The 14,032-nt window shown below is 39.7% G+C and overlaps 1 protein-coding gene across 9 annotated transcripts in view; it reads left to right on the top strand.

Annotated features, from left to right (window-relative positions):
- Window positions 1–14,032, top strand: part of LOC122970550 (collagen alpha-1(XIV) chain) — a 220,665-nt gene that overhangs the window by 55,080 nt on the left and 151,553 nt on the right. For all 9 annotated transcript variants that reach the window (XM_044336720.1, XM_044336719.1, XM_044336726.1 and 6 more), the window contains 3 exons: window positions 7,452–7,610; window positions 7,833–7,952; window positions 10,773–10,937. In XM_044336720.1, coding sequence (XP_044192655.1) covers window positions 7,452–7,610; window positions 7,833–7,952; window positions 10,773–10,937 — 444 coding nt within the window. The remainder of the gene's footprint in view (window positions 1–7,451; window positions 7,611–7,832; window positions 7,953–10,772; window positions 10,938–14,032) is intronic.

Below are 14,032 nucleotides of genomic sequence, written 5' to 3'. Positions count from 1 at the left end.
CTTGGTCATGGTTTGATTTTGGACATCAAGACATTTGTTTCATTTCATTCTCTTTTTCCACTTTCAAAAAAAACTGTCAATAAAGGCAAACATAGCAAAACAAATCTGAGCATACACTAAGATCATAAAATCAAGTTTGATGAGAAAAAAATGTACAGTACAAATCTGATCAGTGTTGAGTTCACATTCACCACCTTTACTGTGAAAACTCTTAACTGAGATCAGGTGCAAACAACTGCCTTCAGAAATCAATTAGTTCCTTTGCAATTAGAGTTTGTTAGAGAACATTTCTAAACAAACAGCATCATCAAGACCAAAGAGCTCACCACACAGGTCAGGGATAAAGTTGTGGAGAAGTACAAAGCAGAGTTAGGTTGTAAAAAAATTACCCCAAGCTTTGAATATCACACTGAGCATCATTATATCCATCATTACAAAATCATTAGGAAAGAATATGGCACAACAGTGAGAAGGTCGTCCACCTAAACTGACGGACCGTGCAAGGGGAGCATTAATCAGAGATGCAGCCAAGAGGCCGATGGTAACTCTGGAGGAGCTGGAAAAGATCCACAGCTCAGGTGGGAGAATCTGTCCACAGGACAATTATTAGTCGTGCAGTCAACAAACCTGCCCTTTATGGAAGAGAGGCAAGAAAAAAAGCCAGCTGCAGCTGAAAGAAAACCATAAGAAACTGGGCCACAAGCCATGTGGGAGACAAAGCAAACATGTGGAAGATGGCGCTCTGGTCAGATGAGACAAAAATTGAACTTTTTGGCATGAATGGAAAACACTGTGTGTGGCGAAAACCCAATATTACACATCAGTCTGAATACACCATCCCCACAGCAAAACACAGTGGTGGTAGCATTATGCTGTAGGGTTGCTTTTCATCAGCAGGTACTGGAAACTGGTTTACAATTTACAATTTACAATTTCATTTGATAGGACGTAGGTGTCAACAGGCAGTGCACAGAGGCAATACATAGAGTACATAGAATGCAAAGAAGCAGATTTTCCAATTTCTTTTCAGTCCATGAAGTGCAGAGGTCTTTGGTCTTAATAATTGAGAGGGAAAACCCAGTTTGGTAACTCGTTCCAACACCAGGGAATCATAGAGTCTACTGAACCTGGTCAGGATTGAGGGCAAGATGGATGGAGCCAAACACAGGACAGTTTTTGAAGAAAATCTGTTTGAGACTGGGGCGGAGGTTCAACCTCTAGCAGGACAATGACCCTTAGCATGCAGCAAGAGCTACACTGGGTTGGTTTAAGGCAAAGAATATTAATGTTTTAGAATAGCCCAGTCAAAGCTCAGACCTCAATCCAACTGAGAATCTGTGGTGAGACTTGAAAATTGCTGTTCACAGATCTGACTGAGCTTGAGCGAAGAAAAATGGGCAAAAATTGCAGAAAGGTGGTAGAAACATAACCCCAAAAGACTTGCTGGTGTAATTGCAGTGGGGGTTGAATACTTGAATACCAACGGGGGTTTACGGGGGTTGAATACCAACAGACGTCTGCTTTTTTGTCTTCAAAGCACTAAGCATGTTGTGTTAATGAAATGGTAAAAAAAAAAAGCCCAATTAAATCAATTTGAATTCCAAGATGTAACTCTGCAAAATATGTAAAAGTCCAAGCGGGTTGTACCTGTTAAACTTTCCACACGGATGACCACGTGGAATTCTATATGAGCTGGAAATGAAAGGTGTTTCACAAGCTGTCATGCTGCCGTGGAGCGGTGGAATCAGAGGCAGCTGACCTTTCGACACGGTGCCGTGTAAACTCTTATCTCAGATAAATCAACCGCGTGGAGCCCTGAGGTGCGATAGTTCACCTTTGACACGGCAGGTATTGGCCTTGCAGTTCCAGCTCCTCCCTCGTTGCCTCGAGCTGTTGGCTAACCCCGACCTCGCTTTGACTGCAGGACGTCAGAGATGTTCAGTTTGTGTCTTTGTAACCTTTGTAAGAAAGTAAAACAGACCTAATTCATCCCGACCGACTCTGGAAAAAAGATTTCTTTCCTTTTTTTAATGAATTTAATGAAAGACATCAAGCACGACACGTCTTTAGTGATGATGGGGGTGTTTTGCCATCATGTAAACAGAAATATATGATGTAATATTTCCTTCTTAATTGTAATGTTATAATATTTTTCATTTTTGAAGGACAGAAATAGAAATAGAAATAGTAAATACTCATTAATCATCCAATTTATACTTTTAAACTGACCATAAATGGTATAGATTCAGTGTGTCCACATACTTCTGAACAGACAGACAGAAAGTCTCATTATCTTTAACCTTAAACCTGACAGCTCTGTATGTATTTAGGGACTTTCTGGCTGAACATAACCTCTGATCAACCTGTAGGCCTTGCCTGCAGTCATGAATATGTTTGAGAATGTCAGTAAACAGAGAGGACTCGTTATAATGTTGTTTACAATTAGCCGACTTTGGGGTACATCCACCATTTGACGGCGTTGACCCTTGCTGTCTCGGGATCTGCCTCAGACCTGCGCCATTTTGACTTTTTGACCTGTGGAGGAACACTTTGCCTGAGGGGGTCTCTCTGCTAATAGCTATCTGGTCGAGGAATCTGTCAACAAATCTCTCTTTCTGAAGTTTCTGTTCCCTCCCTCCTTTTCTTTCTCGTCCTTTCTTACCCTTCTTCCCCCCATATTTCACTCTGCCTATTTTAAGACTTGATCCCCTCCAGAGGGGCAATTTGTACCAATTTAGCAAAGTGAGGCGGTCGACAGGTAAAGTGTTGTGTTGTTGCTTCTTTAATTAGCGAAAGACAAACTCACATCAGTCAGTCATGGACTTTTTTTTTTTTCACTCTTCCAGCCTAGTTTGTCAAAGCGCTGCACATTGATCCATGCAGGCTCACATCAGGACATTTTTCAGATCATATCAGGGAAGTTTCTTATCATGGAAACAACACCGGAAAAACACACAGCTGCCAGCAGCAATAAACAGGTTAGCAAAGTGTGACAAAGAATGCAGTGAATTTCCTGCTTTACCCACAAGGCATCAACATCAGTGTTTGTACCAAAACCGTTCATACTGTTCATTTTAAATATCCACATATGTCCAGATGTGGCTCAGCTGTCGACTATCCTGCTGGGTTACATCTGGATTGATTATTGAGCCGTGATTATATAGATGGATGAGTTTATGACTCATTACTTAGCTTTTGCTACTTGGTAAAGACTAAAATATTGACAATCATGACATTTATTTATTAAAAAAAGAAAAGTTTTGTTCACAACACAAAGAACAAATACGTCTTTCATTTGAATCAATGCAAACATTGTTTTGCCTCAAACATTTCATGCTGTGTCTAATACAAATATATTATTCAGCAAAGCACAAATAGTGGGTTTTATACAAATATTTGTTTCATACAAATATTTTAAAAATTATTTGTTTTTGGGAAGAAAAAAAAAAACATGTCAAATACCAGTTCACAGGTCGATTACATCGTTATCTCAGTGTCTCTCCTCTGCTCCAATGTTACATTTATCAGGGTCCCAACGGACTCTCCATAACCCACAAAGTTAGGTTGTAAAAAAATAGGCAATAAATGAAAAGCGGAAAGCAAGAATCACCTTAGACGTTCTACTACATGTTACATGCTGTGCTGTCTCTGTGTTATGGGTGTATAAATAGGTAGAGGTCTGTCTGCAATGAGTCGATGAGTAAAGTTTTAGCTCAGTAGTCAGCGCAGTCGTCTACGATCTGAGACTCCAGTTCGAGACCTGGTGTGGGGACCTCCTTCATAAGGTAGTTTATTCATGAATACTTATTGTAACATTTTAATTTTCTAAAATTAAAAGCGTAATAAATACAAAAAACAGGATTTTTAAGCCTCTTTCCACTTTTATTCGAGTACAAATACAAATAATTTTGCTGCCTCAACAAATACAGATACTGGGATCTCTGCACATCCCTAATCTGAATTTAGCTTCAGTTTGCAAGAACACCCAGTTGTCCCAGGTTACTTAAAATAACAACAGGTTGCTTGATTAAACATGATCATGATGGAAAACAGCTGAACAATGATGTTTATGACTCTTTGTCTCTTCACATCGTCCTCAACTAACATCCTCCCTGATTCCTTTCTACTTTCTTTGTTTCAAAATTCTTTTTATTGATTTTAATACTTTAATACAAAGACAAACAAAACCTCCTACCTCATAACAAATACAATATTACACTCCCAATGTTGTACCTGTACCTGCGTGGAGGTTTCTTTCTTTCGTTAAGAAGCAGCTCCATACACACCTTAACTCTAAGCTCTGAGTTTCAGGTTTGAGAATACGTCTCTAATTGAGTGAGAAATTGTGGGTGGAGTAGCTTCCTCCTGTCTGAAAAGTATCAGGCAGCGTGCCAAAAAAATTAGTAAAAGCAGTGATCTTATCTTACCCTACAGCAGGTAGTTTTAGCTCCTTTCTGGAACATTCCCAAAAAGAGTATTTGGATTGGCAGAGCTGGAACATACGGATCAATGATACTTCTGTAGTCTTACTTCTGGTTAACCTGCGGGTCAGTTCTCACACAGTTTTTGATTTGGAAAAGATAGGCTCAATGTAGAACTTTAAATTGGATGAGTGAGTGTCAGGAACACATGTAAGAAAAAACGGTCCTTTCAACTTTCATTTCTGTTCATTCGCCTTAATGTTCCACCTTTTAAAAAAAAATTTTCAGTGGTACTGTTAAAGCTCATCGCTGTTGAGTTTCTTCTGCTGGTGTCGGCGGTTCTGTAGGTGTCTCTCTTTGCTCTGTAACTTTAGCCGAAGTGCTAACTGTCGCTCATATTAATTAAGTCATGTAGGACCTCAAAACGGGCGTTTAAATATCTAGAAATCATGGAGGTTAATTCAAGCTTTGCCGTTGTTTTCTTTTCTCTCAACCACACCCGCTGTTCTCAGAGTGCTGATCCCTCTTTCATTCTCTCTCTCTCTCTTTTTATATCCTCTTTTTCTTTTCAACCCGACTGCACCGACTCTCTCATTATCCAGTTCGCTTTCATCTTGTTTCTCGCTGCTTGTGTCCTTACTTTGTGTAGTTATTAAGTGAAAACCAGGACAAGTATTATTATTATTAAATCAATCAGAAATAAACACAACATTGGTATTCGCAGCAGTTGTGTTACACCCTTTAATATGCATCTTTTCCATTGCCTCTTCTTCTTCTCTCTCCCTCTCTCTGTCCGTCCTTTTTCATTTTTTCGCCATCTGTCCAGGTGCTCGTATTTTCCCCAGACGTGCTATTAAAAGGATGTCGGCGCTCTTTCTCTTAGCGCTCTAAAGCACTGTTTTGCCCTTCAGTTTCACTTCCTGTATCGACTGAGAAACGTCCTTTTAAATCCGTGTTAACCCTTCTTCCTCTTCACAAGATCTGTTATTCAGGCTTTTGTCACTTGTTTCTCCTGAGTTTTTTAGAACAGGAAGTTGTAATTATTCATTCTTTTATTTACCCTTATCAGTGAACAAGAAGCTGGTAATGCAACTTTGTAAGTTCTCTCTTAAAAGGTTGCATTATAATAGTAATACTAGGCAGAACATTGAGTCATTTGATACTCCTGCATTATTATGTTTTCAATATCTGCTTTGTCCCATTCAGAATAAATCTGTCAACCAGTAGCTAATGTTCTCTTTAATTACTTCCTGTAAATCACAGCTCTGTAACGCCAACAGACAAACAAACTCTGTGTAAAGACACAAAACACACACATATGAACACACACACTTCTTGCGACTTGCAGCGACAACTCCAGAAGGAGCTTAAATTTCTATAACACTCACCGCACAACCAGCTGATAATAAACGCCTGTGTGTGTTATGTGTCACTGCTTTCATTCGCCCAGTGAAGTCGTGTTGGACGGCGGGACGGAGACTCGTCTGGTAGACAGAGGAGGAGGTTTAAATTCCGACACTGTAGAGACTTGTAAGGAGTGATACACTTTTCATTTCCTGTCAATGATGAATGAAATGAACTAGCTGAAGAATGCTCCCCCCCCCCCCCCCCCCCTTCCCCACCACCTCCTGAGATATTAAAACATGCTGCAACATGAATGAAATATTCTCTTATACATCTGGAGGATAAGAGATCGTGTGTGCCAGCGGGTGCAGATTAAAGCTAGAGCTCAACGGAAATCAGTGGCCGATGCTTGTGTGTCTCTCCCGACAAGTAAATCGGTAATTCAAACAGTCAATCCACTGTAAAGGTAAACCATCGGGGGTTTTGTTTTTATAACCATTAAATAGCTGCATGATTGGGGTTTTTTTGTGTGTGTGTGTGTTTTCTTAAGCTTTATTTATTCAGAGAAGGATTGCCGGGCGTGTAGGGCTCCACTTCAGCTTCATTTGTTTCTACATTTGCAGCTAAGAGCCTCCCAGTACAACCACAGAGATGTGCTGTTGGTTCCTGATCGGTTTAAGTTTGGGTTTGTTGCTCAGGAGCACATTGTGTAGTAGAGGAAAATTAAATAAGATACCATCGGCTCAGCCACACTCGGCGAGCTGTGACTCTTTCTGCCGTTTGATGCTTTATCAGAGCTTGAAAACAGCTACCTGTGAGGCTTTTATGAGGGTGAAACATACAGTAAATACGCTGCATAACCTAAAAAATAAGCTAAAAGAGGCTAAAAGGTTCTGTAGAGATGCAGAGTTGGTGATAAAGACCCCTTTCACATCAGAATTATATACTTTCATGTAACAGTATCTTCTTTGGCAGCAGTATACTCCTTCACATTCATGAAGTTATAAATATTCCCACCAAGAAACTGCCCAGTAAATTAACTGGAGCTGCTGGGATCTTTAGTGCCTTGCTCAGCTGCATCTCAGCAGGATTAAAGCCAGCGGACTTAACGATTCCAATGTTTTTCCAGCGAGAAGCGAGCTCGCAGAGGTTTCCTAAAGCTCTGTGTTAAAGATAATTGGCTGATAGAAACATGGTTGTTTCCTAATTCGGTTGGCCTTTGGCTCGCCGTGTGCTGGACTGGCTTTTGTAAATGAACTGCTGTTGCCTCATTAGAGTCTGGTCTGTTTTATCACCCAGTAAACTGTAGAGACAAACAACAGAGCGGGCTGTTATTTTTCTTCTGCTAAAACGCTCCTCCAGGGTTTAATTATACTGAGTTGAACTGAATTAGAATTAATGAAACACTTTGTAATACTTTGGGACAGAAGCTACACATCAAATTGTCCCACTTTTACTGCTGCAGATTTATCGAGTGTGCTGTAGGCCGCTGTGTAAAAGGTTTATGTCCGTTTTAACTTTTATTATAGAAGGTTTTTACAATATGCTTCCTTAACACCAAAACTGTGCCCAAACTTTCACCACCAGTGCAGGTGTTTTACTAATTTTACAATGTCGCACATGACAACTGTCACTGAAATGTTTTCTCTCGTGAATTTATCGTCATTTTCTCTGTGTGTCTTTTAGCTGAAGAGGGGTTTATGTGTAAGACGCCGGCCATAGCCGACATCGTGATCCTGGTGGACGGCTCCTGGAGTATCGGCCGCATCAACTTCAGGCTGGTCAGGACGTTCCTGGAAAACCTGGTCAAGGCTTTCTCTGTTGAGTTTGACAAGACCAGGATCGGTGAGGAAGTTCCTGTGTTTCATTCATTTACCATTTGGTGGATGTTTTCATTTAAAATGCCTTATTTCACCTCAGCTGGACTGCAGATTTTTTGTAGATCCCAAAGTTTGCAAAGATACCAAATGCAAAGTGGATTTTAGGGAAATATTGTTTAAAATGATGCACAGGAATATTTCTATTTGGTGTAACGTAAAACCTCAATATGATAATGTATGTGTGCAGGACTGGCTCAGTACAGCGGAGACCCAAGGATCGAGTGGCATCTTAACGCTTACTCCACCAAAGAGGCTGTGATTGATGCTGTGAAGAACCTGCCGTATAAAGGAGGAAACACACTGACAGGTACTCTGCCAACCAAACCTCAGCCTCCCTCTGGTTATTATGGTCCGTCATACCCATCACAGGTAACAGATAACGCCCAGAGGTCGACTTGGACCAAAGCCAGTCCTCTACCTCACCTTAATGTATTCACTTCAGTGCGGTGCGTTTCAGTTATGTATTGAAATGTTTGTTACATTACAGCCTTGAGCTGATAAGAACAGGCTGTGAGTCAGAAGGCCAAACATATTTAAATTAAAGTTTTAACATCTTTCTGACCTCAGGCAGTAGATGAAAATCTGGAGCTTCACTGATATTTTACTTTAAGTGCATCATCAGGTTCAAATTGTAGAAGCAACAGCAAATATACAGTATTCATGTTGTGCCTGCTGAATGCTCAGTTACAGGATTATGGTATCACAGCCTCAACCCAAATATATTTAAAACCTAAATCATTTCTGAGTCTTTTAGAATCTTTCAGACTCTTTTCAGTAACATATCTTCATCTGAAACAAGCATATCGTCAAATAGATAGTTGTGGTATTATATATTTGTTCACCCAAATCATAAAAAAACATATCTGGAATGTACTAATTATGGGTCCTGACTGTCCAGCAGCTGATTTGAACTAATTTGAACTAAAAGCAAAAACCACAACTACTTAAATGAGCTGCTAGCTGGCACGTAGACGTCAGACATCAGGAGGAGGAGAGAACTCTAGACTTTTCATATTAAACATTAATGTTGATTCATGGTTTGTATCAGAGTTATGAGTCTCTCCTCCCTTTTTTGAACTGGTTACCAGTAGTTTCTGTAGTCGTTGGGATATACAGTACATCAGCACTGGTGCACAGTTGGTTACTGGTGAATGATGTCATAAAAGTTCATCTGGAAACAACATTTCAACAGAGGAATAAAACAACGTGAATTCATCACTAAGTGTATAAAGTTTTTCTTAAGTTTTAGCACAACTACTATTAACTCCTAAGTAGTTTCAGGCTAGTGATTTACTACATCATATTGCATTAAAACGTAAGGAATGTCTTAGCTAAACACTAATGTGTAAATCGGTTGCAAACTGTAGCGCTGTACAAGAAGAATAAGAAGAATCAACAACGTAAACAGGAAGTGACTTTAGCATCACATAGCTTGAACATAACTTCCAAAAACAGTTTTAAGGGCCAAAAGGAAAAATAAAGTTAACTGCCAAACCTTTGTGAATGTAGGTCTGACTTTGTTTTATTTCTGTCTGCACATCTGGAAAAATATGTGTTTTTAGAGTTAGTGTTTATGCAGCTTACAGTGAGAGGGAAATATCTGGTTAAGCTAAGCTAACTGACGCTATTTGGTCATTTACTCAAAGTTATTGGTAAAATTTGAGGTATATTGTGTTTTTTTCTGTGACATGTAAAGTTACAGCTCAGATATGTCGACCATCTACCATTTTACCTCTTTTACTCTTCAATCTACACGGGCAGATATTAGCAAGCTAACATTAGCATTGTCATTGGATTCATCCAGCTAGCTTATAGCAAAAAGTTCTATGTAGCAGTTATTAGCTGTAAATATTTATTAAAAACTCAGTAACCAACCAGTTTTAATTAAGTGATACATGAATCTTCACTTAGTAAACACCGGCGTTATAACAAGATGAAGTTTGAACTTACGAACAGCTGCTGCTAACGGCTCCTGATGAGTGAAGTCAACTTCATCGAACTTTATTACAACTTTGCAATGACTGTAATTAACAGATTTACTTCTTCAGCGTGTTTTGGTGAAGGGTGAGATGAAGCACGGATTAAATGAGTCTAAAGTATTAGTTATGTCATTAATAGACATGCCTGAACTTAGCTTTTCATTATGTTAACACACTCATTAGACTAAAAACTTCCCAGGCTAATAATAAGACTTTAAACCCGTCGTGTTCATTAAATCTTTGATTGTGACTCTTTAAGCGGCGGTTTAGCTCCGAGTCATTTCAGCAAGTTCCTCGCCGCACCTTCGAGGAAAACCATAAGTGCAATCATACTGTCAGCCAGGACTTAACTTACTATTACGACGATTCTTTAAAAAGTTCTATAAGTGGCTCTAATTTTCTCCTGTCAGTCATTTTTAACAGTAGACTACACTAACAGTCGCTTTGTCCAACAGATGATGAATACAACATGTCAAAACAAGGATAGGGAAAATCCAAAAAAAAAAAAAAGTGTTATTTCCAGTCTGCTGCACATTGTAAGGTCTAAAACGTACTTTATGTTGCGTCATGGCTGCTTTTTGTCATATTGGTGGTTTTGATATTTTACCTTAGGGATTGTATGTTCTCTGCAGGATGAGAATATTCCATGAGAAGTAAAACAACTTTTTAAAAAATCTTGGCTGTATATTTTAGTACAAGATTTGTGCAATATAAGAGATTTTTTTTAATCCTTAGATATTGTTTTAGTTGTTTGCTCTCTGCACACTAACGATGTGCCGCATAGTTTCATCACTTCGGCAGTAAACCTAAAGCCTGCTGAAGACAACAATCCCTTATGCAATTCAAATTTTAAAATAGACAAAATCACCAAGTAAATCAAGTCTTTTTTATGTCTGTTTTTTAGTGGAAAAGGTTTTAGTTTTTGCCCTCATGTTGAGTTTTCTCATGTTTTTTAAAATGACATTTCTCCCTGCACCCTCTACGCCAAAGTAGTGCTCATTTTTCTGCATTATTTTGGTTCATTTGTGTCTGTGTCTGCCAGACATAAAAAAAAAACAACATAAATGCTTGATTTATGGAGTCCTTCTGTAATGGTGTTGCTGTCACTTTGTTTGCACTTTATCCTGTCTGTCTGTGTGTCTGTCCAGGTCTGGCTCTGACCTTTATCTTGGAGAACAGCTTTAAACCAGAGTCTGGATCCAGACCCGGCGTTCCCAAAATAGGAATCCTCATCACTGACGGGAAGTCTCAGGATGATGTGATCCCCCCCGCACAGAGCCTGAGGGAAGCTGGGATAGAGCTGTTTGCCATTGGTATGATCCACCAACACTAACACTGATAATCTGGATAAATTACTTAAATGATAAGTAATTATTGATGGTATAAAAACGTGGGAATGGTGGCGCTTGGAACATTAATTCAGACATCATATAAATAAAAACACTAACAACCAGTCATCAGACTGCTGGGTTTTTGTACAAATTGACTCTTTATATCTCTTGGTTGTATTTACATTCTTCTTTTGACAGCTGTAATCCGTAATAATCCACCATGTCCTCTTTTAAACAAATAGTGTCATGTTCTACGTGGGCTGATAAAACCATCGATCTGTTTTATACAAACATTAAGGAGAGTTTTGTTGCTAAGTTGCCTCCCCCTTCTTGGGCAATCGGACCATAATTTGATATCTCAAGACTTTATCTGTGTTTCAAATCACATACTTCTGTTAGTACACTTTCATCTAGTACACTGTGTACACTATGTACTTACTGGTGCAGTGCACAAATTTTGACAGGGTAGTGTTGTCTCAAGTCAAACACAGCCGTTGTGCACTTACCAGAAATGACAATCGCAAATTAGCTTTAGCTAGCGTTAGCATTCGCGTTATCGTTCACGCTACCAAATCATTACAGACTGCTAAATTAACCCAAAAAACATACTGATGGCTTCTATCCGACAACAGTATAGTGGTGCTTAGTGCTAAAAAACACATATATAACTTACATTTGTATAATGTGGCGATGTTCACTGTACTTACACTGTACTTAGTTTGAAAAGTGGTCCCACCCCTTTCACTACGTAGCCAAGATGGCGACCATTGAGGGCGAGAAGTGTCCATAGTTCCACGCTCAACTTTTTGACCGTTTTGAGTGCACCATCCGGCTACTCACAGTGCACTGCATTTCCCCATCTCAGTATGAACGCACTTATTCACTCAAAATGTTAAGTGTAAGTACAGAAGTTTGTGATTTGAGACACAGCAGGTGTTTGTGTGGTTGGGTGAAGCTTTGAAGGTGCTTTGACTACATTGATTGGACTTTGTTTTTAAATGATGGCAATGATCTGGACGGCATCTCTGACAAGGTCACCTGTTGTATTAATTACTGTGTCGAGTCTGTAATAAACCTAATGAATAACCTTTGGTGACGAGGCAGGTTAAAGCTGCTATTAATAGGAAGAAAACTGCATTCTTTAGTGTTGATTAAGATGATAAAATTAGTCAAAAGGAGCTGAAGACATTAATCAAAGAGAGTAAATGTAATACAAGGGGCCTTTGGAATGGCATGAAATCTATTACTGGCTATGGGACCAGTAATCCCAGTTTCCTCGGCTCTGGGATAAATGGAAATGCTATTTCTTTGCAAGGTTTGATGAATTTGTTTTTTTTCTTGCCTCTCCTGTCATCTCTGGTACAGAGTGGTACTGAGGACTGTAGCCCAGCTATTACTGTCACTGTTGATGAGGTTGGACAGCAGTTAAAGTGCCGTCAGGCCAACATGGCAGCGAGTCCTGATGGTGTCCAATCACCACCCTGAAAGTCTGTGCTGACAAGTTGTGCTCAGTCCTTCATTCAATTTTTTTTCTTTGTCTCTGTCTTCATCAAAAATTGCAGTAATGTGGAAAACATCTTGTCTTGTTAGAGGTCTTACTAATCTTAGACCTGCAGTCCTTGACATCACACACAATGAAATGTTTTGAAAGGGTTGATCTGGGTCACCGGAGGAGACAAGTCTCAGTCTTTCAAGATCCTTTGCAATTAGCATATATGAAGGGTGTGGGAGTAGATGAAGCACTGCTGTTGATGCTTCACAGCTTTTACAGCCACCTTGAAACAACTGCCAGCTCTATAAAAGTAGGATAATGATTTTCCATTTTTCTAGTGTTTTTAATACAATTCAATCACACTTTTTAGTTAACAAACTATTGGTTTGGTGTTAGATTATCTCTTGTCTGGACCTCAGTTTGTCAGGCTTGATAACAACTGTCTGACAGTATCTTAACTAGAACAGGCCTCTTTTTATTCACACTCTGTACTGCTGACTAGTCAGGCAGTGTATCCCCTGTATTCATTCTGCAGCAGTGCACTGCTCACTTAAGGTGGACTGACCTATAAAGTGGGTCTCATTTTAGTGCCAATCTCAGCCTCTCATAAACAGAGAAATGCTGAGTGTCTCCTGAGATTTGCTCAGCGCCCCCCCTGCCCCCCCGCCAGATGACACTGCTCTAGTGGGTCAATGACCTGGAGGTCGAATCATTTGTCAGCTGGTGTGATGATTTTTTTTAAACTGAATGTTGTGAAGACCAAAGAGTTAATTATTGATTTCAGAAGGAGGAAGGATGGAGGTCAGCAGATAGAAAACATCTTGGTGTCCACGTGGACAGTAAATTGTTAAAAGAACTGATGTTGTATTCATGAAGGCTCAGTCTTGACTTCGATCCTTTTAATATCAGCAAGAAGCTTCTTCATGTTTTTTTATCAGAGGATCTTAGCTCGTGTCCTCTGCTCTGCTGGGGGGGCAGCAGCACTGTGGATGATAAAAAAAACAGGATCAATAAGATGATCAGACGAGTCGCTGTAGAGGTCACTGTAGAAAAGAGAACAAGGGCCGAACTAAGAAGGGTTCTGTATATTGAAGACCGTCCATTACAGTGTTTTTAATGGACTCAGAGGCTCATTCAATGAGCGACTAGTGATGCCTGAACGACTCAGAAGGTCTTTTGTTCCAGCAGCAGTCAGATTTCTTAAAGGTGCAGTGTGTAGAATTTAGTGGCATCTAGCAGAACAGACTTGGCAGAAATGGAATATAATATTTATATGTTTTAATCAGTGGATAATCCTCCTAATGGATCTCTTACCTCTTAATGAGCCCCTTATATCTACATAGGGGATGGAGTCCTCTTCCACGGAGGTAGCCATGTTGCACTGCCATGTTTCTTTCTATGGTAGCCCAGAACGGACAAAAACGAAACACTGACTCTAGAGAAGGTCTTTTGCCTTTTTCGCAAGTTTCACAGCCACCGTATGTTCTCCTACACGCTTGGAAGGGGAGGGTATTCAGTTGGTTGCAATCTCAACACTAGATGCCACTAAATCCTACACACTGCACCTTTAATGAACACTTTTAGA

The sequence above is a fragment of the Thunnus albacares genome, chromosome 19 (genome assembly GCF_914725855.1).
Source record: "Thunnus albacares chromosome 19, fThuAlb1.1, whole genome shotgun sequence".
NCBI classification, from domain to species: domain Eukaryota; kingdom Metazoa; phylum Chordata; class Actinopteri; order Scombriformes; family Scombridae; genus Thunnus; species Thunnus albacares.
This window is presented reverse-complemented; position numbering and strand designations above follow the sequence as displayed.